Consider the following 24,586-nt stretch of genomic DNA (forward strand, 5'->3'; position numbering starts at 1 on the left):
GTTAGCTGTATATATAATGTATTTATAATTCTTAAGCACATAGGTTACTGTGGAGTATTGTATTGGTCTTTAATCTTAAAGAAATCTTATAAATGTATTATTTGTATCTTACCATATTCAAGACACTGTATTTTATAGTTATTTCTTATATTGTAAGTATTAAGCATTTTGCCTTTTGTGTTATTCCATCTACATTATAATGATGTGAAATTACAGTTAATGTATTTAATGAAGTTGGATTTGGGGAAAGCTATTGAAGGGTGAAGAATGGCAGTTAAAAACTACAGTGACATATGAAGATAGTGATTCTTGTGTATAAAATTTTATTTTATAGTGGATTGGTACAGATCTCCTGATTTAGATTTCTAAACTTTGCTGAGGTTTTCTTTTTTAAAACATATAAATGAAGTTGAAGATTTTTTTCAGTTGTTTTTTCCTCAGTAGATCAATTTTCTAAAACTATCTCAATTTTGATATTATTGTTAGAAGAAATTAAATAATAAAGAATTATGATAGAGCTGTTATTCTTATGATGTAGTGCCATTGGACTGCACTTTCAAAGTTTTTTTTGATAGTTACAACCATCTGAACAGTGTCTGTTTAATATCTGTAGCACAATCCTTGTCTTGCTTATTTTGTGTGTGTGTCTAATGTTGGACCAAATGTGTGTCCATTTATTGGTGATCTATTTTTCTAAAACCATGTAAGGAACATTGTTTTACATAGAAGTATACATGACTTATTAATAGACCTTAAAATGTCAACTTTGATATATTTTTAATTTTAATTTTTAGGGATCAGAATTAATTTCACAAAATATGTGAAAACTGTTGAGTTTTAACATAAACCCTTATAGTCTAGTCTTATACCTGGGGGTAGCTGACAAATTATTGCTTTGTAAAATGAATTACATGAATCACGGCAGCTTTAAACTTTTTCTTTTTATAGCCTTACCTGAACCCATCCTTCCATCCATCCAAAAAATTTACCCAGTAAGTGTTTCTTATAAATTATTATAATACCTGTTATGACAGTGTATGTGGAACTATTATGTGCAATATTATTGTGAATATAAAAGTAGAAATAGTTACCATCTAAGTTATGATAATATTTTCTACATAGGCTGAGATAAACATTGACCACTAGAATGTTAAAAATGTTTCATACAATTTTTTGGAAGTCTCTGCTATTTTGTTTGATTATTAGCAGACAGTCTTGTCCTTTATGTTAATGATGGAACTTTTTGTATAACAGTCATGATTATCATTAATGGCAATTAAATATACTTAGTTGGTGAGGGCACATTTGGACTCAGACCAGTTTTTTTCATGTTACCTTAAAATATAATTTTAGAACATTTCTTTAGTAGCTCAGAAGTTTTATAGCCCAACATACGTGTAATTTGAAATCAGGGGAAAAAATTTCACCTAGAGCCAGACATCCCGGAATGTGAAGTCAGGTGAGCCTTAGGAAGCATTGCCACAAAGCAAGTTGAGATGATGGAATTCCATCTGCGCTAAGAAGTTGAACAACTGGATAACCTTTTAATGTTTCATTTGATCTTATTAAGTAACATTCTAACAGGTAACATGTGCACTGTCCTTGTGTGTACATTATTAAGAATCCCGGTGAAGTTAATTAGAAACCCTCAAGAAATGAAGTGTGCCTACTAGAAAAAGTTTAATATATACTCAGTTTGAGTTTAGAGAAACCTAGGTAACGTACATATTAATAATCTATATGAATATTTTTGTTTCTTTTCTAGTTTTAATGTTCTTTTCTTTTTTCCAGATTTCACTGTTTCTTTGTTTTATTTATATAAGTCTTACCATTTCTGTTTTCCTCCATAGTCATTCTTGTTCCTGGTTTTTTTGGAAATAATATTGAAGCTGCTTGCATAGAATGTTTGACCAGCCTTTTAAAACCACATTTTTTACCTGTTAATTTATAAACTTTTAAGAAGAGTTTTCTAAACTTACTAGTCATGCTGTATAGGAAACATAACATCCCTGTTGAGTGATCAAAGTTTTTCAAAGAACATATTTTATATGTATGAGAAAATATAATAAATATATTGACATAGAATCTAAATTAAATGTAACATAATCTTTGATGATTGAGAGGTGATGTTCTTGTTTTTGAACATCAGTTATTGCAATGCTCACATGTGAGGTGCTGGATAATGGGTTCACTGTAAATAGAGTCTTGCTGCAGTGGGGGCCTCTCAGTTCATCGGGGGTTGTCTACGAGAAGAGACCATTTAACAGGAAGAACCTTCTGGAATCTGTCTCTATCTTCCTCCTTTTAAAAATAAATTTCTGCTATGAGGAACTATTACAATGAATGTACAGTATAGCTGGGTATCAGTATTTATGCTTTTTTTTAAGTAGTATGACAAGACTTCAGAAAGTGTAGAAATGTAAGTTACGTGAACTTTTGGACCTATTCTTGAACGTTTTCTTCCCTCTGTAAAGTATTAATTTTTTAGTTCATACTGAAAAGTCAAAGATAATGACTGGGTGTTTACTATTTCATTTATTGTCCCAACTTTATTGTTCTTTAAACACCTAGGTTTCAGTGTAGCAAGAGCTGCATATATTGTTCAACAAACAAAGGATTTAATAGTTTTAACTTATCCTTTAAAGAATCTATTATTGTGTTTTGAAAGATGCTTCTGTGGAAATCTTACTTAAAATGCTGTACTATATGGAACTCTTTTTACTAATATAAAATGCTGATTGAGTTTCAGTTTAATAGCATTATGCTGAGAAACAGAAGCATTACTTTTATGATAAGATACTCAAATTCTTACTAGTATATTCTAGTTTAAAGAACCTCATTTTTATTTCCGTGTTTATTTTTCTAATCACCTACCTTTCTCCCATCACTGGGTCCTGATTTCTGTTCACATGCACTACCTCTAAACCTATATTGTCCATCCTCTTTCGCTAATAATCTTATTTCTACACCTGTAACCAGGAAATAGATTTAATACTAGCCCAGCTCCAAGACTTTGAAAAGTATTAATATCAAGCCCTGCTAGACTCAAGAATATCTAACTTGCTTTTATGTGTGGTTACATTGTCCTAAATATTTAAGCCACATTACCTTTACTATAAGATTGATACTTACATGGATAAGGACTTAATACCCACTCTTCCACAGGTTTTTTTGTATTGTATGAAACTTGTAAGTCAATCAGTGAAGCATTTTTTTCCGTGGTCCATCTGATGGAGCAATTAAATTAGCTTGTTTCTTATTACTAGTAGTAACTATCATTTATTTATTATCTATTTTATATCAGAGGGCTTCCCTTGTGGCGCAGTTGGTAAAGAATCTGCCTTTAATATGGGAGACCTGGGTTCAATCCCTGGGTTGGGAAGATCCCCTGGAGAAGGGAAAGGCTACCCACTGCAGTATTCTGACCTGGAGAATTGCATGCACTATAGTCCATGGGGTCACAAAGAATCAGACATGACTGAGCGACTTTCACTTTCACTTATTTATATCAGAAAATATAACTTTTATGTACAATATCTTCAGTCCTAAGCAAATATATTCTCCTTAGAAAGGTTACATGATTGATCCAAGCTTTTTAGTCACGAATTATGAATGCAGGAACTGGTGTTTTTTCCATTATACTATGCTTGCTGGGGAAAGGCAGAATGATAGTAGTAGTCAATTTGTGTTGCTTACAACATTTTATTTATTTATTATCTAATTGTTCCTATACAGATGTATTTTTATACCTTCAAGAAAAGCTGATATGACAAAATTTCAGCTGGTGGTTTGAGAATAATTTTAAAAACTTTACAGTGACAGAAAAACTTTCTTATTACTTTACAAGGGAAGAACGTTTTAAATTTTGAGCTTCTCTGATATAGTTAAAATAGGATTAAAAACATATTGTTCAATATATTTTTTTTGTCATTGTCATGCTTTTTTCAAAATTTAGAAAATATTAATAAAAAAGTTAGTGTAATATTTTAATTCAGTTGTGATATTGAATTATGAAAGAAAGGATAAAACAGACATCTTTATCTTTGAAAATTATATCATGATATATAGCATTATTGATTATTACTTCTTAATTATTGACTTAAAAAAAGCAATATCAGTGATAGAGGACAGAGTGTGTACTATTGAGTTAAAGAAATGAAGTTGAGAAGTTTAAATATATAAACTCAAATTAAGTGTGTGAAGGGATTTTTATTTTAATGTAAGCATTTTATGAGATTTACCTACACTTACGCTAGGTAGATTTATCAAGACAACTTATATTTGTTTCCTTCCCTAGTGATATCTTCTTATTTTCAGAAACCAAAGTTAATTCCAAAGTAATACGTTGAAAGTTGCCGGAGGTAACCATAGTGTGTTATTGTAGATGTGCAGTTAAAATAATGATGATGCCTGGCATATACTGAATAATTAACTTCCCTGGTGGTTCAGATGGTAAAACGTCTGCCTACAATGGACCCGGGTTCAACCCCTGGGTCGGGGAGATCTCCTGGAGAAGGGAATGGCACCCCACTCCAATATTCTTGGGGCTTCCCTGGTGGCTCAGACAGTAAAACGTCTGCCTGCAATGCAGGAGACCCGGGTTCGATCCCTGGGTTGGGAAGATCCTCTGGCGAAGGAAACGGCAACCCACTCCAGTATTCTTGCCTGGAAAATCTCATGGATGGAGCCTGGTAGGCTACAGTCCATGGGGTCGCAAAGAGTTGGACAGGACTGGGCGGCTTCACTTCACTTCAATACTGTTGTTACTTTTCTTTCCATATACATTGTATTATATAATTTGTATAACAGCCCTGTGAATGCTATTATTTTCCTTGTATTATGGATGAAGGAGCTTAACCTTTGGAAAGCTAGGTAACGTGGTTAAGTTCATGTAGTTAATGGAAGAACAAAGTTTCATACTTAGGCCTGACTCCAGAAGTCAGGCTCTTCACCACTTGATAATAGTACTTCTATTTTGTGTTAAATACTTTAACTCCTTTCAAGAGTTGGAAGATCTCAGATCAAGTTTAAAGGCAATTTAATTATCAGTCTTTAATATATATCACTAGATTAGTGATGATCTGCATATAGTTAAATCTTGATAGAACTTCAGTGTTATCATTTAGTTCTGTATCTATTCCTGTATAACTCCACTTAAATGCTCTGTATCAGTTATCCTTTTCTTTGAGATCTTCCTCAATATTTCTTTCTAGGCTTTAATAATTCATATTCTTATAAAATTGTGCAGCTTAGATTTCTTTGCCTAGAGATGGGAAACAGTCATCTTTAAGCTATACCTTTCTTTAAAGAACAGTTACCAAGTAAACAAGTTAACCCAGTTTAATGTAGTCCAGAAAGTGCTTAATTGCCCACGTTTTGGACTTTGAAGATTATGACACAGCCTCAAAAAGTGATGGAGTCTGGCAAAAGGTGTTTTTGTTAGGCAGTTGTATGGACAGAAACAGACTTTTCAGATGTTTAAGAGATTACTTATTTAAATTTTTCTTAACTTGGTATTGTGAAGAGAAATGGAAGATATGTGTCTTCAGCATTTAAATATCATTTGGACAATGTTTTTAGGAATTAAGTCATTGCATATCTGGGTATCAGAAGCCCAAAATAAGAACCATAAAAAATAATATATTTTCTGTGTTAAAAAAGTTAAACCAATAAATATCGATAATCCAAAGGAAAAAAATGCTGTAAGAAACAGGTGTTATATTGTATTGGTTAAATTGTTTTTTCTGTGGATTTAGATTGTAGTTTTATAGGCTGCTTTTGTTTCTTTGGCTTTTGGATTACTCTTTCTGTGCTTTCTAATGTGTTAGCTTAAACTCTGCCCACCTTTATCCTAGCTGAAGTAACATACTCTGTTTCAGTACATAAATGCAATTGGGGAGTGCCTTTTAAAGAAATAACTTGGACGAAATTTTTCTTAAAGCAGAAAATCTTTCTGTAATATGAATGATTACCAAAAATGGGGATTACTTAAGGTTAAATAGAATTCCTTTTTACTTGTAGCTTCTTTTAGCTGGAGCCTATTTTTTGTTTGTTTGTGTTTCTCCTTTAGTTCTCCCTCAGTAGGTGTGATATGACCCTTTTTATATATGATCTTGAAAAAGAACAGTGGTGCTAAGAGAACACTGACCAGGGTCTTTCAGCATTTTAATACAATAGGTCTTACAACTCTGCAGTTTTAATCTCACAATTACTGATGTATTTCTTTAAATTACTGAAAAAAACAGAAATTTTAAAGGAGGTTCAAACAGTTTTAAACTTCAGGTAAGAAAATGGCTGCTCTGTTTCAGCATCATTTTGTAAATTGAATGTTTATTGTGCTAAGTGCTAGAAATCAAAATTAATAAGCTTTCAGAGCAGAAATTGTTAAACAGTGACCCACTTTTCTTTTTCCTGTCATTTGAACTTACAGCTTTTTGTTTAATTTGCTGGAGAATATTATTTAAATTTTACACTTTAAAATAAAGTCCTAAGCCCAATTTTATGCTTAACAAGTAAGAGAAAAAGTAAGAGTAAGAACGACTGAGCGACTTCACTTTCACTTTTCGCTTTCATGCATTGGAGAAGGAAATGGCGACCCACTCCAGTGTTCTTGCCTGGAGAATCCCAGGGACGGGGAGCCTGGTGGGCTGCCGTCTATGGGGTTGCACAGAGTCGGACACGACTGAAGTGACTTAGCAGCAAGACAAGTAAGAGACCTGCTCTTCCTTCTGCTATTACAAATCAGTGCTTGTCTCCTACTCCCCCTAGTCTTTGGGATAAATACGATTTCTACTTGGGTCATAAACTGTAATATTAAATCTATTAGACATGTAAGGCAAGTCCCACCTTTAGGAATGCCATCTTTGTGAGTTGTGGTTGAAGTAGGATTTTTCTTCTGGCAGAAAGATAATCACTTCTTGGTAGTTATTGATAAAATTATAGGTTATGGGGCAGGAGGAGATGTTTTTATTTTCTTGCCTCTTGTTTTTACTGATGTATTTTGAGACTACCATTAAGTAGGTGCATTACCCTATTTCTCCATGTTACTGAGGTTATTCAGATTTTACTAATTGAATTAATATCCATAAACCCAAGTTTGATCTGTTGGGTAGTTGAGAACCTTAAGTGTAGTTGTCATTCTGATGTCTGGTTAACCAATTCATCTTTTTGTTTAGTTTTTTTGTTTTTAAATCTGTTTCTACTCAAGTGGCAAAGGAGAATATTGAAAACCTTTTTTGAGGGCACTGTGAAAATTACCTGAACAAGTATTTTCTAACATAATGGATGTGTATTACTTTCTCATTTCTATAGATCAGTTTATTTTAGAGCCATAACTTGCTACTAATAAGGGAAAGATCAGATACGAAAATGAATGGCATTCCCTAAGTACTCATTGGTGTTCTTTCTAATAGGTGACTTCTTTGGGCCTGGAATGCAAGCACATGATATCCTTCTTTATGAATATTGTACTAAAAGTGAATAGCTCAATATTGCTTGCTGATTTGATTTTTCAAGTTCAGTTCATGTTGAACATTATTTCTGTTCCCTCTAAAATGCAACGTACAAAAATGAAATAAAATTGTAAAAAATCTTAAATCAGTGTCAGTACTATTTATATAGTAAACTTTTTTGACCTTTGTGAGAAATTTTAAGTGGCAGTTAGAAAAGGCTCTTACCGTGAGATATATTTATAAAGAAATCTATATTTATTGGATGGAATCTTGGTATGTACTGTAAGGTTTTATTTATGAATTAAAAAATCTTTTGCTACCATAAGAATTCATTTGGTTAACTGAGTGATATACCTCAGTTGAAGATTAGAATATCTTAGTTTTTCAGGTTCTTTCTGGCTTAGTCCATACATTGTTGAAATCTTTACTGGGAGAAAATCTTCAAATTTCCAAGTTGCCAACATAAAGAAAATTCTCTCTTCTCCAGACAGCCTTATATTAGGATTTATAAGATTTTTTGGGGGGTGTGTTTTTAAATGGCCTCACACATTTTTCCTTTTTCTTTTTGATAGGAATCTTTTAGTCCTTCTATACAGTTGCACCTTGTACATCAAGCACCATGTAATGTTCCTCCTTACCTCTCAAAGAATGAATCAAACCTTGGGGACCTCCTACTGGGCTTTCTGAAGTATTATGCTACAGAATTTGAGTAAGTGAAACTTCAAATTGTGTATATTTGTTTGTATATAAGTGAATGCTACAAATTGGGTCAGAAACTGTATCAATTTCATTGTTATAAACTAGTTCAGAAATGTGTAGTTTATAAAATGTAATACCTAATGATAATCCTGTTTCAAGCTAATAAAAAAAATTATAGTTTAGTAAGCCTATTTGAGAGTCCCTTGGACTGGAAAGAGCTCCAACCAGTCCATTCTAAAGGAGATCAGTCCTGAGTGTTCTTTGGAAGGAATGATGCTAAAGCTGAAACTCCAGTACTTTGGCCACCTCATGCAAAGAGTTGACTCACTGGAAAAGACTCTGATGCTGGGAGGGATTGGAGGCAGGAGGAGAAGGGGACGACAGAGGATGAGATGGCTGGATGGCATCACTGACTCGATGGATGTGAGTTTGAGTGAACTCCCGGGAGTTGGTGATGGACAGGGAGGCCTGGCGTGCTGCAGTCCATGGGGTTGCAAAGAGTCGGACTCGACTGAGCGACTGAACTAAACTGAACTGAAGCCTACTATTAGTTGATTTCAGTAGTGATCCCCATTTATATTTAGTTGTTTCTTTACATAGTAAGACCTGAATAAATGTGTTGATCCTGTGTCAGTTCAGTTCAGTTCAGTTGCTCAGTCGTGTCCGACTCTTTGCAACCCCATGAACCGCAGCACACTGGGCCTCCCTGTCCATCACCAACTCCCAGAGTTTACTCACACTCATCTCATCCTCTCGTCCCCTTCTCTTCCTGCCCTCAATCTTTCCCAGCATCAGGGTCTTTTCAAATGTCAGCTCTCTGTATCACGTGGCCAAAATATTGGAGTTTCAGCTTCAACATCAGTCCCTCCAGTGAACACCCAGGACTGATCTCCTTTAGGGTGGACTGGTTGGATCTCCTTGCAGATGCTATATAATTTGGAATATATATTTTATAGGAACTTAAAATTTGTAATAAAAAAACAAGCTAAAGCAAACTTGGAAAAAGATGTAGTTAATACTAGATATCTGGATAAATAGTTGTGTTTGTATGGTATGTACATCAAAGAATACTTCTCATTTTTTCCTCTTTTGGTGAGAGTGATACTTAGACATGAAATAATAAAGTGTATGATTGTGCTGGCCATAACTGGAAGTTCTTATGGGAGTTCTTAGTCCAGATAGAGTGGAATTGGGAGTTGTGTGCAACTCTTGTGATCAGTTTGGGAAAGCTTGAAGGAGGGAATGAGAGAATTTAGGAGTGGTAAAACATTAGAGGAGGAGAGTACAATAACCATAGGATACTGTTTTGGAAAGGTTTGGAGAGGGGAACAATAATAGTAAGAGTAATAAATTGCTTTTACTTGGTGGGAAAAACTGTTCTAAGGAGATCATACACATTATCGTATTGAGTTTACATGAGTTGGTGTTATTTTATGCCTGTTTTACCAGTGGGACATATGGAGTGGTAAGGAAACTGGTCGAAAATCTCATAGGTAGTAAGGGGACTATTTCAGATCATTTTGAATGCGAAATTCACTCTCTTAACTATGATACTTTATTGAAATGTTGATACTGTCTGCTGTCATACAGTAGTTTTGAAGAAACCTGACTCATATAAGATGAAACATAGGGCCTGAAGAAGTGTTCTTTAAATTCCTTCAAATAAACTTCCATTTGTTTTGTTAATGTTTGTGTCTCCATTACCTTGCCCTATGCCAGATAATTGGTACTTGGAAAATACTTGTTATAGAATCATTTTGAAGGATAAAGATTATGGATATAAGTCAAAGATCCTTAAGGTGACTTAAAAATTACTGAGTTAGGTTAACAAAAGGAGTAAGAAAAGTGCTAAAGGAAAGTAGTTCAGTAAGAATGAGGTTTTAATAATTCAGGTTAAAATGATTAGGACCTGAATGTAAGTCTAGGCAGCAAAAATATAAAGGAAGGAGGAGCCTTTGTTTATATAAAGGAAAAATTTAAGTCTATATGGGACATAAGAGACTATAAACATCATTCTGGAGTTAAGACTTTTTTAAGATGTTGCAATGATAATAGCTAATGTTTCATGAATGTTTACCTAGTGCCCTGCAGTATGCTGAGTGATTCCCATGTATTACCTCATTTAATCCTCACAATAACTCCCTTTCACGCTTTGGGAATTTGTGAACTTTGTCCTCTGATGATATAGTTAGATAACCAGAGAACCAAGACTCGGATTCCAGTGTCTCCAAATGCTTAATGTATCTCTCACATGCTTAATTGTTAGACTGCATCAGCATATCTGTGGTGTCATGTCAATTAGATATTGGGGAAAGTTTGTAGAGAGGGAAGGGATTCATAGAAGAAAGGTATTTTTCTGCCATGTTGAGTTTAGGATTAGAGCATCTAGGGAAATGCCTTGAAAATCACTTGCTTTTCAAGTGAAATGACTGAAACAAAATGATAGACGTTCAGATTTGTGTGTTAGTTCACTTTGAGCTTGCTGTGTGGTGTGACATGGCACTAGAATGCTGGTGCTTGGAGAGAGGTTTTGAGCTTTTAGATACACTTGTTATTACGAAGCATGATTCATGTGACATATTTATCTCCTGTTTGATCATGTAGCGCACTGTTGTTTCATACCAGATATTTTCAGAAATTTGACGATAGGGAGCATAGCCAAGAGTTAGTCATGGTAATGAACTAGGTGCCTGTTGTAGGAATCCTGGCAGCCATTAGAAGGGTTTGTAAGGATTTCTTCTGAAGTTTGAGATACTCAGTTAAAAAATTCCCTTTACTGAGAGACAAAGAATTAAATGCCTGTGAAAGGATGCTAGAATACATGGTATAAATGTTGCAGAGATTTTTATACAGCCATTTAAAAATTGCTAAGATTTTCTTACCTTCTTGACTCACAGCTTTCTCCTTAAACCTTGCTGCTGAAAATTACAAAAATGAAGCCAAGTTTCTAGAAATTTACCCCGCAGCAGGGAACTGACAGGATAGGAGAAAGGGGGTCAGGTGGCTCAGGGAATCTGGGAAATGTACAGTCAGTTTAATCATTTATATTTTAGGAAAAAGAAAAATTTATATTTAAAAGTTTTAAATATCTTATAGACTCATAGATATGGAGATTCTAGGAACCTTAAAAGGTATCTATTTTATAATCGCCTTTATTTTTTTGATGTCTAATCACACGTCATTACTGCTAGTCTGTCTGTTGAATTAAAAGTACATACTTATATACTTAAATACATACTTTAAAAAAAATACAAAGATCCAATTTTTTTAATCTCCGTCTTATTCTTACTTATTCTTTATTTAGTCAGTAAACCACTGAGTGCCTACTGTATACCAGGCTATTTTCTATACACTGGGGATATGGCAGTTAAAACTGTCTTCATGGAGTTTATGTAGAGAGTCATGGAGAGACAGACAATAAATAAAATGTATACTATGTTAGATGGTGGTAAGTGGAGAAAAAAATTTTTTTTAAAGCAAAAAAGATTCTGATGTGTGTAGTTGTTGCTGTTTTAATACCTGTATTGCCATTTAATACCTAGCATAGAGAGAGAATATTCTCACCAAAAAGGTGACCTTTGAAAAAAAGATCCAGTGGAGTGGAAGTTGTGAGTTACATGTCTACATGGGAGAAGAACAGAAGGAAGAGCAACTGCAAAGACCCTGAAGTGGAGGTTTGCTCATGTTCAAAGAATAGCAAAGAGACCAGTGTGACTGGAACAGAGTGTAGAAGTTAAGAATGTCAGAGAATTAAGAAAGTCCATGTCATGTAGGGTCTTATAATGAATTTTGATACCTTTGAGTTTTTCTCTCAAAGTGGGAAATCACTGAAGGGGTTTCAGTAGAAAAATTATGTGATCTGATTTAGTTTGTAACATTTTGCTGGATGAAAGTAAACTGAAGGGGGAGCCAGAGGCAGAAGCAGGGAGACTATTTAGGAAGGTATTGTGGTAATCGAAGAGAAACCATGTGACTTAGTTAGATAAAAGTGGTTGCAGCGGAAGTGGATGAGAAGTGGTCAGATTTTGCTTATGTTTTAATTTGCACCAGATTAATGTGACATAGAGAAAGAGAAGAGCCAAGAATGACTTAAAAGTTTGAGACCTAAGCAACTGAAAGTATGGAGATGCCCCTAGGTGTGATGCGAAAAGCAAGGGAGAAACATTACTGATTTTTAATGTTTTAGGATTGAGATACCCACAAAATATTCAAGTAGAGATTTTAACTAGAGAGTTGGATATGTATTTCTAGAGTGCAGGAGAGAGGTCACAGTTTTAGGGGTTTTTAGGGGGTTTTCATCTGGTAGATGGGATTTAAAAGCTATAAAACTTTTTGAGAAAACCAAGGTAGAAGAGAGAAAAGGTCCAAAGACTAATAAACCCTTAGATACTCCGATGTCTTAGGTATACAGGGTTAAGAAGATACATGAATGTTTTAAGTGATGCAATGAAGAGAGAGAGACAGTTTAGAAGGTAGATATTCTGTGAAACAACTGGCCTAATTTCTCAAAAAGTCAAAGTTTTTAAAAAGTGGAGGGAACGTTTCCAGATTAAAGAGATGGAACAATCAAATACAATGGATGAAGCTTGACTGCAGTCTGATTGGGGTGGTGAAATTATAAAAGGCATTTGAGTTACATTAATGTCTTAATGCTGCTGATGTTATGAAGGAGAATGGCCTTATTCTTAGGTATATGCCAAAGGATTAAGAAATGAAGTTTCTCTCTGCTAGAGCTTAATAAATGGTTTAGTTCAAAATATACACGTATAGGTACACACACAAGCAAATGTGGCAGAGTATTAACAACTGTTGAATTGCTTTTGAATTTTATGTTTTTTTCATTTTTTAAAAATTATTTTATATTGAAGGATAATTGCTTTACAGAATTTTGCTGTTTTCTAATTTTTTAAAAACATTTTATTTTGTATTGGGGTATAGCTGATTAACAAACAGCTGTAATAGATTAACAAAAATCTGTAATAGATTCAGGTGGATAATGAAGTGTCTCAACCATACATGTACATGTATCCACTCTCCCCCAAACTCCTCTCCTGTCCAGGCTGCCGTGTAACATTGAGCTGAGTTCCATCTGCTATACAGTAGGTCCTTGTTGGTTATCCATTTTATATATAGCAGTGTGTACATGGCCATCCCAAACCTAACTATCCCTTCCCCCATACTTTTCCCCCATATGCTTTTCATTTTTCCATTTGAAAAGTGTCATAATACAAAGATGAATTAAAAATGAGATGTAGGTATGAGAAGGAACTAATATGTAATGTAGTAGTCTAAAAAGGAAGACTCATTGAGAAAGGAGGGAAGCCAATAGAATGTTGTGTTTTGGAATCAAAGTGGGGAAAACATTTTGAGGAGGAAGGAGTGATTATTTGTGTTGCATTTTTGATTGATCAAGTACAAAATGAGAACTAAAAGCTGACCATTGAAGCATTGGTCAATGTGGATGCTACTGGACCCTTGGCAGGAGCAGTCTTAGCGTAACAGTATGGACAAAAAGCCTTATTGGTGTGAGCTAAAGAGAGAAAGGGAAGGGAGGATTTAGATACAGGTGGTGTAGCGAATTCTCTTGGGGGATTTACATACTTGTAAAGGGGGCAGTTGGTGATGGACAGGGAGGCCTGGCGTGTTGCGATTCATGGGGTCGCAAAGAGTCGGACACGACTGAGTGACTGAACTGAACTGAACTGAAAGGGGGCAGAAACAATAGGGTAGAAATTGAAGGATTAAGTGGAGTCGAGTATTTGTTTTTAGAAAGGAGAAATAACCCATGTTGATGGTAAAATTGGTGATACCAGAAAAGTTGTAAATTTTTAAAAATAGTTTTATTTGTTTATTTATGACTGCACTGGGTCTTGGTTGCTTTGTGTGGGCTTTCTCTTGTGACTGGGGGCTACTCTTCATTGTGGTGCTCAGACTTTAGGTGCAGGCTTCAGAAGTTGCAGCACATGGACTCAGTAGTTGTGGTACTAGGGCTTAGGTGCTCCACAGCATGTGGGATCTTCCTGGACCACAGCTCAAACTCGTGTCCCCTGCATTGACAGGTGGATTCTTATCTGCTGTGCCACCAGAGAAGTCCAAGTTGAAGCAAATTGTTGAACAGTCTTCTTGTTTGAATAGAGAAGAATTGGAATCTGTACCACAAATGGAGTAGAAGCACTGATGATTCATTATAATAATGGAAAATTATGTACGGACAAGTGTGGATTGATGTGGTGGAAACTAGTAGATACTGTCTTTTGACTGCTTTACTTTTTTAGTGAAATGAAGCCTGGACGTCAGCGTCAGCAGGGAATGAGTGTGAAGGAGGAGGTTTGGGAGGTTTGAGAGGTAGGGACAAGGCAGAATTGTTATGTAGAAGAGTGAAGGAGTGAGTGAACCGGGGAAATACAGGATGACTGCTGGGCAGTAGCATTTAGGATTCTTTTGAGCTAAGTCATCATGAATTTAAACTGATCATAAATTCAAAGGTCAACATGGTTGCATTTTTTTTTTCCAGTCCTGTTTCACTCCTTGGGAAAGGATTGGAATAAAGATTTAATTATAGTTGTTCAGTGCTGCAAGAGCAGGTAGGAGAGTTGAGGGATGTACAAGGAAGGGATTTTAATAGTTGACCGTGGACAGGGTATATTCAGTCTTGAAAATGTGGGCCCAGTGTTGTCTGCAGGACATCTTGTTGTAAATTTTGGTCTGGGGCTTAATAACTGGAGAAAAAGACAGGAAAAGAAACATCAGAGTACGGAAGCCTGGCCTGGGATGGGTGGTCTAGCATTTGAAGAAGATTGAAAAAGACAAAGTCTTGATACTGGCATTTAAAGGGTCAGGCAGAAGAGAAGCCAGTCAAAACAGAACTCTAGGATTCAAGTTTTTCTGTGTACAGGATTTGAAATCCCTAACAAAGTGTTTGCTTCTCAGCCCTTAGTAATTACTAAGACCAAAAAAATAACATTTTTTCACTTAATTTAACTAGTTTTAGTATATATGTAGCCATGTGGTATCAGACCCATCATTTTATCTTTGCCAGAAGAATTTTTCTTTGTAATGTTGTTGAAGACTACATTTCCAATTTAATGTTGTCTCAAAATAAACTTTGTCACAAAAAAATGAGTACCAGTCCATTACCATTACTGATGAAAAAAGCCAATATCTTACCAATAAAAAGTCAGAAATCTGTTTTGTATTCAAAAGATTATTGTTATCTAATCTGTTTTAGATTAAATTAAGTCCCATATCTGTTGTTTTTTTCCTGAAACATCACTCTTTTATAGATTGTCTTATTTTATACTTTAATTATTGAGTGACAGTAACAAATTTTCATATGGCAAGGAAGTTACAGTAGAGAAATATGGTATGACAAAAGGCTTACTTTAGAGCCTGTTTTAAAGAAGGAAATGTGTAGGGAAAATATTTCTAAATAACCATTTGAATTCTACATTGAAATTCACCTATAAGATTAAAAATTGTATAAAAGTTATATATCATGTTTTATGATTTGAAATATTTAATAATGTAGACATATTTAAAAGTTCTTTAAAAATGCGGTAGTTTTAATCAGTCTAAATAGTAGTGATTCAAATATTCTTTTTTCCCCTCTGTGAAGTACTTCAGATGATACAGTCATTTAAATAATAATTTGGGCTGATTATAGGTTGAAGATTAAGTAATATCTGGTTAGGGGTGAAAAAGTGAATATGAATGTGTCACATATGTTTCTGTGATCCAGTTTAGAATTCAGGGTTGAGTTTAATAGAAGTAAGGAGAGTCCTTTGACTTAAGGAAGTAAAAGTTTTAGTTTAACAGCAGGATGTGGTGTTTCAACGTTTTAAACTTGTCTGAGAGGAAAAAATCAGTCCACCTCTTTTTTTTTTTTAACATAATGTTTCCAATATTAATTCTACTGCAGATTCACCTGTCCTGTAAGTTGACATTTGAAACAAGGAGTCTCAGGAAAAAGTTCATTTTTTAGTAGTGGAAAAACATCTTACTGTAACCAGTACTAAGTATTTCTTTTTGACAGCCCACTTACTTTTAAAAAGCATAAATTCTGACATATATTTTTAAAGAACTTAAAACTGTCTTTGCAAGCTATTCCTAAACTGTACTCTGAATAAGAAAAAATAGTCATACTTTGAGGATCATTTTCAATTATGAAACTTCACAAGATGCAGTGTTTTCTTGCATGTTTAACATAGAAATTGGTCAGTTTTCCAGAAACAAATGCCATGTTGGATCCACGGTTATATCCTTATGGATTCTCTAATAAATAGAGAAAGAGTAGGATGAGTGTTGCATTTGGAACGTCCCAAACTATCGTCTTCCTCCTCCTGGAATGATGGAAAAGCTGAACACAACTGGAAAAAAAAAAAAAGATACCAGCTTCCCCCAGACTCATTTTTTTCTTGAATACAAGCTGAGTAGTTTTATGTTTTTAAAATGTTTTTTGAAAAAAGGAAAGTTATACAAAATTATTATAAATTAAAAAAACAACAGTGTAAGGTTAGGCCTTACTAAAGACTGGACAGTCGACCTTCAAGCATGCTGATAAAATTGCTTTGCTTGACTAAAACTTCACTATAAACAGCTACATCTGATACACAGCAATAACAGTATGTTTTCATAGAGTATTCTTTTTCTAAAATTTCTACCATAAATCGTATCAGTAGAGGTACACCTGAACAAAAATTAGTTAATGATACTAAAAAACAACACAAGAAGATTACCTCTCTTAAAAAATTAAAAATTCTTACTGGGGTTTAACAAGAAACAGTTGTTTGCCTACTTACAGATTATTTTTCTTATTACTTCATTTATTAAAAAAATATTTATTGAATACCTAGTTGATACTAAGCAACTAAATGAACAGTAAAAGAACAAAACAAAAATAAATAGCTCAGCATCTTGGAGCTCTCATCTAGTTAGAGGAGACACAATAAATAACATACATAAGCAAATGATTAGAAACCTAAGTTTTATGGAAACAAAAAAGTAGAGAAGGGGAAATGAGACTTGAGGTGCAGAGAGCTGAGGCAGATTTCAGTTCTATGAGAAAATCAGAGTATGCCTAACTATTGATATAATAAAAATAGTAAAAGGGAAGTTAAGAAAATAGTTAATATGATTAATGTTTTTCTTTTCTTTAAAGTTGGAGTATATTTGCTTTATGATGTTGTGTTAGTTTCTGCTGTACAACAACATGAATGTTTTTCTTTTTACAGCTGGAATAGTCAGATGATTTCAGTTCGTGAAGCCAAAGCCATTCCCAGGCCTGATGGTATTGAATGGAGAAATAAATACATCTGTGTAGAAGGTAGTTTTCCCACAACTAGTTTCTGTTTACCATCCAACTTATCTAGTCCTGACAGAAGCACTTGAATAATTTCAGCTTATATTTCATGTAAAAGTAATACATTTATGTCCTAAAGTGGTTTATAAGTTTTTTAATCATAAGATTTTAATTTTTAAAACATGGTTTAAGCTTCTTTCATTGTAAGAAATAATAAACAAATTTAGGTGGTAAATGTTTCTAGTCGGTAAGATTTGAGCAGTCTACATGCATCCCTCATGCTTGTAGTTGGCTGAAATTTATTTTCATGAGTTATAGGTGGAAGAAAATACTTTCTTCATGTGATGGTTCTTTGAAATGAAATTAGTTTTTTTATGCTTAAATATTGATAATTGATACAAGCTTGAGCTTGATTTTATGACTATAAATTGATTTTTCTTTTAAAATTAAATGCTGTGAGATATTCTATTCTCTAAAATTAATTTACATGTAGTTGAATACTTCTTTAGGTTGGTGGAAACTAACTTCAAGAGGCAATATTGTTCTCACAGATTCCAGGTTGATGACATTTGTAAATCTTGAGATAAAAAGGAATTAAAGGGTTGAAATATGGCATTTGTAGGAAAACACTCAAATTTAAAATATTTTAATCTTGAATTATAATGCAATATTTTAAGAGTTTATAAATGTGAAATTGAATCTCCTGCTTTGGTGTTTGGTTTGCTAAATTGCACAGTGTGTTTATATTTTAGTTACTTGGTTCTTGTGAATATTAAATACAATTTTAAAGTGCTATACACTATGTGATTTGATTGTTTGGCATATGGCATTATCTGTTCTAAGAAGTACAGTGATAATAAACTCTTGTTTGAAATAGCCTTTCCGAGCAATTAAAAAAAGGAATTTTAAAAATTGTGGACCTGATTAGATTATATGACATACCTAAAGTTAACCTCTCCATCAGATTCACACTTTTTTGAGGTCTTCCCCCTCATTCTAACAACTTCATTCTCTTTCTGTTCAGTCCCTCCTTTCAACTTTATAGCATACATACGTCTTCTTATCTTTGAAAAATACTCTTGACTTCATCCTACTGATTGAAAGTAGATTCTGCTGGATCTTTCTGTACTTTTTTTTTCCTCTTTTTTAGTGCTAAAATTCGTAAACTCTAGTTTTAACCCGCTACTGGCATTATTTCAGCCCCCATTTCATTCCTAATGCCTTTAGTTATCCTCCCTTTCTCACTTTTATCTTCAGTTTCCTTGTTCTCTTAAGTAGAATCAGTTTGTATCTGTATATGAACTATTCTCTTATTTTGTGGGTGAAGGGTGAGTAGAGTAAGGATGAAGACTTGGAAGGTAATGTTGGAAACACACACAAAATTTCTTCTTCTGTTCTCTTGTCTCACTTGCTGTCCTGTTTTTCTCTCTTTCACTGCCAAGTCACTGTTCTCACCGCTTTTTTTAAAGCCATTTAGTCACCCCATAATTCTCTGTACTGTCTGCCGTCCTCCCTGGTATTAAACCTCTACTTTCAAAGGCATTGACCTTTTTCCTACTAGACAAATCAGTGGTCTTCTAAGTTAAATTTAAAATTACCTTTCTGTGATATTTGACACTGTATCTCTTGGTATAGTGGCTTTTATTCCTTTTGATAACTCTTTATTCTTTAACTTATATTTATTCTTTTCACAGTAGGTTCCTGACTCGCTAATTCTTCAGAAATCTTGCCTACTTTTGTGATTTAGACTTAATATTTTTGTTATTTAGACTTAATACCTGTGCTGGTTACTTCATTTTAGATATCTCACTTTAATTGTATTTACTTTGATAGTTCATAGTTATTATAAAACTGTTTTCTGTAAGCATAAATCTAAGAAGATGCAGTTGCTATTATGTAGGTCAAAAACTGTCAAAATATTGGCAGTTTCATGTAATTAAATAAAAAACTGAAGTTCTCATTTTAATAATATCTTGTTTATATGTGCATTTAACATTGTAGAACCTTTTGATGGAACAAATACAGCAAGAGCTGTGCATGAAAAGCAGAAGTTTGATATGATCAAGGATCAGTTTTTAAAGGTAAATAATACATCAGATTAACTCTAGAAACATTAGTGCACTACTGTGCTTTGAAAATTAAAAAAAACAAGTATGTAATAGGAAAGAATAGCTCTGGTTCCTGTGCTGTGGAGCAATCAGTAGGGCACAGTGGGGACTTTATTACTTGAATTTAAAAATACTTTGCCTCTACAGAGATCTGACTCTGCTTTTACTCACATGGCTTTCACTTTGTGGATATAAGCATTTTCACAGTGAGCTTATTAAGCTCTCAAAATGAATGAATAAAATTTAAAGGACTCCCTTCTCTCCTTAAAATGTCAGGGAACCTGTAGCTTTAGAAGACAGCCATGTCTGTTCCATGTTTTTCTTCTGTATACCCAATTGTAACAAGGAACGAGGGCTCCATTTTATCTTTATTTATATTCTAGTTAAATATAGTTAAACAAGATGTGTGTGTGTTTCTGTGCACACACATTTTATGTATATACACTTTAGTCATATATATGTAGACTGTAGTTTATTCCTTAGCTCCCTAGTCCGCAGTATGAATTTATTCATCAGTGATTTTGCTAAGATTGATTGACTCCTAGCTTCAAGTAATTCAACAGTACACAGTAGAAACACACTGATAGAAATTTGTACTTTGAGACGTATAAGAGAGTGCTTCACAGAAGAAAGAGATCAAGGAATTTTAGAGGTTTCGTTTTTTTGTTATCAAGATAACCAAGTAGATTGTATTTTGATGATAATTAAAAATGCAAGTGTATCATATTACAAGCTGTCCTTCAAATTAGGCCCTCTCACAGTTTGTCAACCAGAATAGAAAATTTTTAATGAAATGGAATTCTGCAGGGCAAACCAAGTATCCAAGAGGGAATATTTTGTCTATCACATTAAATTGAGAAGTCAAAAATAGCATTTCTACATTGTCATTCTTATTAATGAGTGGGCCTGCATGCATGCTACGTCGCTTCAGTTGTGTCTGACTCTGCAACCCTGTAGACCATAGTCTGCCAGGCTGCTCTGTCCACGGGATTCTCTGGGCAAGAATACTATAGTCAATTGCCATGCCCTCCTCCAGGGGATCTTCCTGACCCAGGGTTGAGCCCGCATCTCTTAAGTCTCTTGTTTTGGTGGGTGGGTTCTTTACTACTAGCACCACATGTCTTGTGATTGTTTAGGTATAAAACCAGTATTTTTAGTCAGTTGAACAATTGAAGTGAGAACAGCCTCAAAGATTGCAGCCTCATTTTTGGGTATTGGGCCTAATTTTTAGCTTATAAACAAGAATTTCATTTTCCTTCTTTTTTTTTCTTCTTAAAGATTCTATTCACTCTTCTAGATTCATTGTATAAAATGCTTTATTTACTCTCTCCTTTATAAGTAAAATTTTTAATTGACAGCTTTCTAGATACAAAATAAGTCAATCAAATAATTGAAGTAGTCTTTCCCTACTCTCTCAAACCCAGTTTTTGTATTAATTACTTTCATATTTTAAATGACGTCTAAATTTGTGAATAAATGTTAATGTTGTCAGTTGCTTGTTTTTTGTACCACCTGTGTGTGCACTTCTTTATGAATGAATTCGAACTATACAGATGTAAAATTTTTAAATAACATTTTGTTTCAGATGACAGAAGCAATACTTTTACTCTTGCTAAAAACTTGGGAGATTAAAAGCATACACAAAAAAGTCACCCCAAATTTTACTGCCTAGGAAAATCACTGTTAACATTCTAATAACTCCCCTTTCAGTCCTTTGTTTCACATATATTTTAGGTTTTAAGAATGATTTTTTCTTTCTCTTCCAGTCATGGCACAGATTGAAAAACAGAAAAGATTTGAACAGTATACTACCTTTAAGAGCTGCTATCCTGAAAAGATAACTGGCCTCTATTTCTTAATAAAGAACAGTAGTAACATCATAATACGTTTTGTCTACCTTCATCGTGGTTTCTTTTTAATTGTTCTTGTTTTCATGTTTTATTCTTAAGACATACTTATATAAAGAGTGCATATTTTATTATGATGTTTCCTAATAAAACCCTTTGATTTAAAGATGTATTTTTGAAAATGTTTACATTGATGGTTAGTAATATTATGGCATGAATTTTCAGGAAATCAGATAAAATATTTTTGGGGGAATTATCGAACAAATAAAAGGTTTTTGCTATAACTTTAATTAATTGTACCACATGCTAACACTGAAGAGACATGTGGACTTTTTTGGAAAGGGTCTGATTCCTACATCCTTAAAGTAGGACCTTCAATAGATGGTTTGTTGCCTAAGTCTCTTCTAGTGAAGTGAAGGTTTGAGTCAGTTATTCAGTTACTTGAAGCAAAATGACATCTTTGATTTCATTGAAAGAACTACAGAGGCAGGAGATACTGGACGGTTGCCCTAAGCCCTCACTTGACTGATCAGGAAAGACTGAGGCTCTGGTTGTGTCCAGAATAGTATTTCATTAGTACCTCACATGCCTTTGGTGGACTCAAGATTGCTTTAAATTTTGTGTTGAACAACAGTACATTTTGCACTAGTAATATGAGCACTAACTCTGTATTATACAGCAGTTAGGGAATTGTTTTGAAGAATTGGTTCAGTGTAGACATTTCGAAAAGATTAAGTTCTCTGTGCTTTATGATAGCTTAGTGCAATATGCCCGTTTGCTTTACTTCCCATTTTCCTGCTTTTATTTTTCCTGTGATATGAAGCAACAGAAACTGAAAGATCAAAATTGAGATTATATCCTATTGATAGATTCAGAGTTTTATCTGTGTATAATTATAGGATTGTAATCTAAACTGGAAGTTGTCAGTAGTAAGCCACTATAAAATGTTCTAGATAAGACATAAAATTACTATAAATAAAAGCATAGCATTTGTAAAGGTTTCTTTTTTAGTATTTCTTTTCCACAAGAAGAAATAGTGGTGGCTGCTAAAAAAGCTACAGTGTTTATTAAGGTTGTTTTTGGTGTAAATATTTGTAAATTGGTCAGTGCCTGTAAATTTAAATATAAATAATCTTAAAAAACAGTTCTAACTTTTTCTAAAGGACTGTGTACAACTTTTTTTAAGACCTGCTGAGGCACAGTTTGTTACCTCTAATGTATTTGGATTTTTTGCAGACCAATTCAAATGCTAAGACTTGCTTTTTGACTTGTAAAAGGTGCATATTTTCATTTTTTTCTTTAAGTTTAAAATTTTGTATGATCAAATGGAATAAAGTTTATATATGAAAATTGTTGATATGTTTTTTTTGGGGGGGGTGGTTTGTTTTTTTCTGTGGAAGTCTTCGCTTCTGAGATGAGATTGAGGGTGTAATTCTCATCTGGAACTGAACTGAATCCGGTTATTGTGTGTAATTATTTAGATTATGCAGAGAATCTTGAAATCAAGTTCATTTTTGGTTAAGCCAACTAGCCACATCAGCACCTATTTCTCTGGCATTATTAGGAATGAAGCTTTCCACACAGATGAATTTTTCAGTTTACTAGTGATTAATGCTTTTGAAGTAATTAAGCTTTAATATACTAATTTTTTTTTCTGGAAATTTCTCTTAATTGTATCTTATACTGTGCAACTCTTCTTTATCAGAATGTGTTGTATTTAATTAATATTCTAGTAATGACTCCAGGTAATAATTATAAACAATAAATAATAGCCATAGTACTCCATAATCCTGTGTAGCTCTCGGGTGTCTAGGGCATTCTCCCTCTACAGTATTATATTTCCTAGTAAAACCCCAGAATTTATCATGGACATCTTCACTGCCACTGTTTTCTCAGCTTTCAGTGACCCCTGGCAGCCCCATCTCAGTGCTCCTGCTTTTCAGCTGTATTGCTGTAACAAATAGATCAAAATGTTAATAAATTTATACCCAATTGTAAATCAATACAAACTGGGTATCAATACCCAGTTGTAAATCAAAGCTAAGATTATGCACTAGTGACTGCTAAATATGTCAGATAAGTGGTATGTCAATATATGAGAAGTTTTTAGGCTTTTAAATTGTTTTCAATATGAATTACTTATTTGTGTTGTGAATAATACATTCTCTTATTTTCTGTTTATATTGATCTGGCCATTTCTGTTTATTTGCATCGTTAAGAAAGTAGTGCCAGAAAGTTTAAAACATGCAGTTTGTACTGCAGTTCTAAATTTTGGATTGGTTTGAGCTAGGATCTTCACAAGTCTTGTTGACTGTAGTTAGTGTTCATAACAAATTTTGAGTTAAATGGAGGGAATACACAATGACTACCTGTGGTTTTGATGAGTATTTAATAGATGCCCATAGCTGTAATTGGTTCCTTTTTGTCCTAGTGAGCAGACATTTGGGGTTACTAATGCAAAAGCCTAGCTCCTGTAAGAGAAGGCATATTTCTGATGTTAAACCTGATTTAGTGAACACTGGAAGACTAGACTGCTGTCTTCCCTCACATGGCCCCTGGCTGATGCTTCTGAACTGCGTTTCAACTAGCTGCAGGTCTTTTCCTCACAGACCTAATGCACACACACAAGCTCATGTTACTGGGGAATACTGCCTAATTTACATTTATCATATTTAACAACTCTATGAATAGAATTTGCTGTAATTAAAAATCAGTGTTAGCTCTTCTAGCCATAAAATCATCCTTATGAAAAAAAAATATGTATTGCAAAGATACCTCTACTTGTACATAGTTGGTCTTGGTCCTGGTCTCTTCAGTGCAGGGGACATTGATTAAGCACCTAATATATGCTAAGTACTTTGCTAAACTTCCATGCTTGTAAGAAATGGGGATAGTGGGACAAAGATGAGTAACAAACTTACGGTCTAGTCAGGGAAAGAGACACAATTTTAATACAGGATAATGTGGGAACTTGAAGCAGGAGTATTGAGCTTAAGCTGGGGATTCCAGAGAAGGGTACAGTCTTGAATCATGAGTATACAGGTAAATAAAGGCCGGAAGAAAGTTTCAGGGGAGAGGAATTTGTAAATAAAGACAGGGTGGTGTGACTTGATATATGTTAGAACTCCTGACTTCTAAAGAAGAGAGGAGGCAGCTATGATGTGAGTTGTTAAGCGTTTATCT

The 24,586-nt window shown here is 34.0% G+C and overlaps 1 protein-coding gene across 3 annotated transcripts in view; it reads left to right on the forward strand.

Annotated features, from left to right (window-relative positions):
* The window catches only part of TENT2 (terminal nucleotidyltransferase 2), a 59,163-nt gene extending 37,724 nt beyond the window's left edge, over positions 1–21,439 (forward strand). For all 3 annotated transcript variants that reach the window (XM_061430053.1, XM_061430051.1, XM_061430052.1), the window contains exons 11-15: positions 949–992; positions 8,024–8,160; positions 17,381–17,472; positions 19,450–19,529; positions 21,323–21,439. In XM_061430053.1, the coding sequence (XP_061286037.1) occupies positions 949–992; positions 8,024–8,160; positions 17,381–17,472; positions 19,450–19,529; positions 21,323–21,397 (428 nt within the window). In that variant the 3' untranslated portion in view covers positions 21,398–21,439. The remainder of the gene's footprint in view (positions 1–948; positions 993–8,023; positions 8,161–17,380; positions 17,473–19,449; positions 19,530–21,322) is intronic.
* The last annotated feature ends 3,147 nt before the right edge of the window (positions 21,440–24,586 follow it).

Source organism: Bos javanicus, chromosome 10 (genome assembly GCF_032452875.1).
Source record: "Bos javanicus breed banteng chromosome 10, ARS-OSU_banteng_1.0, whole genome shotgun sequence".
Taxonomy (NCBI): Eukaryota; Metazoa; Chordata; class Mammalia; order Artiodactyla; family Bovidae; genus Bos; species Bos javanicus.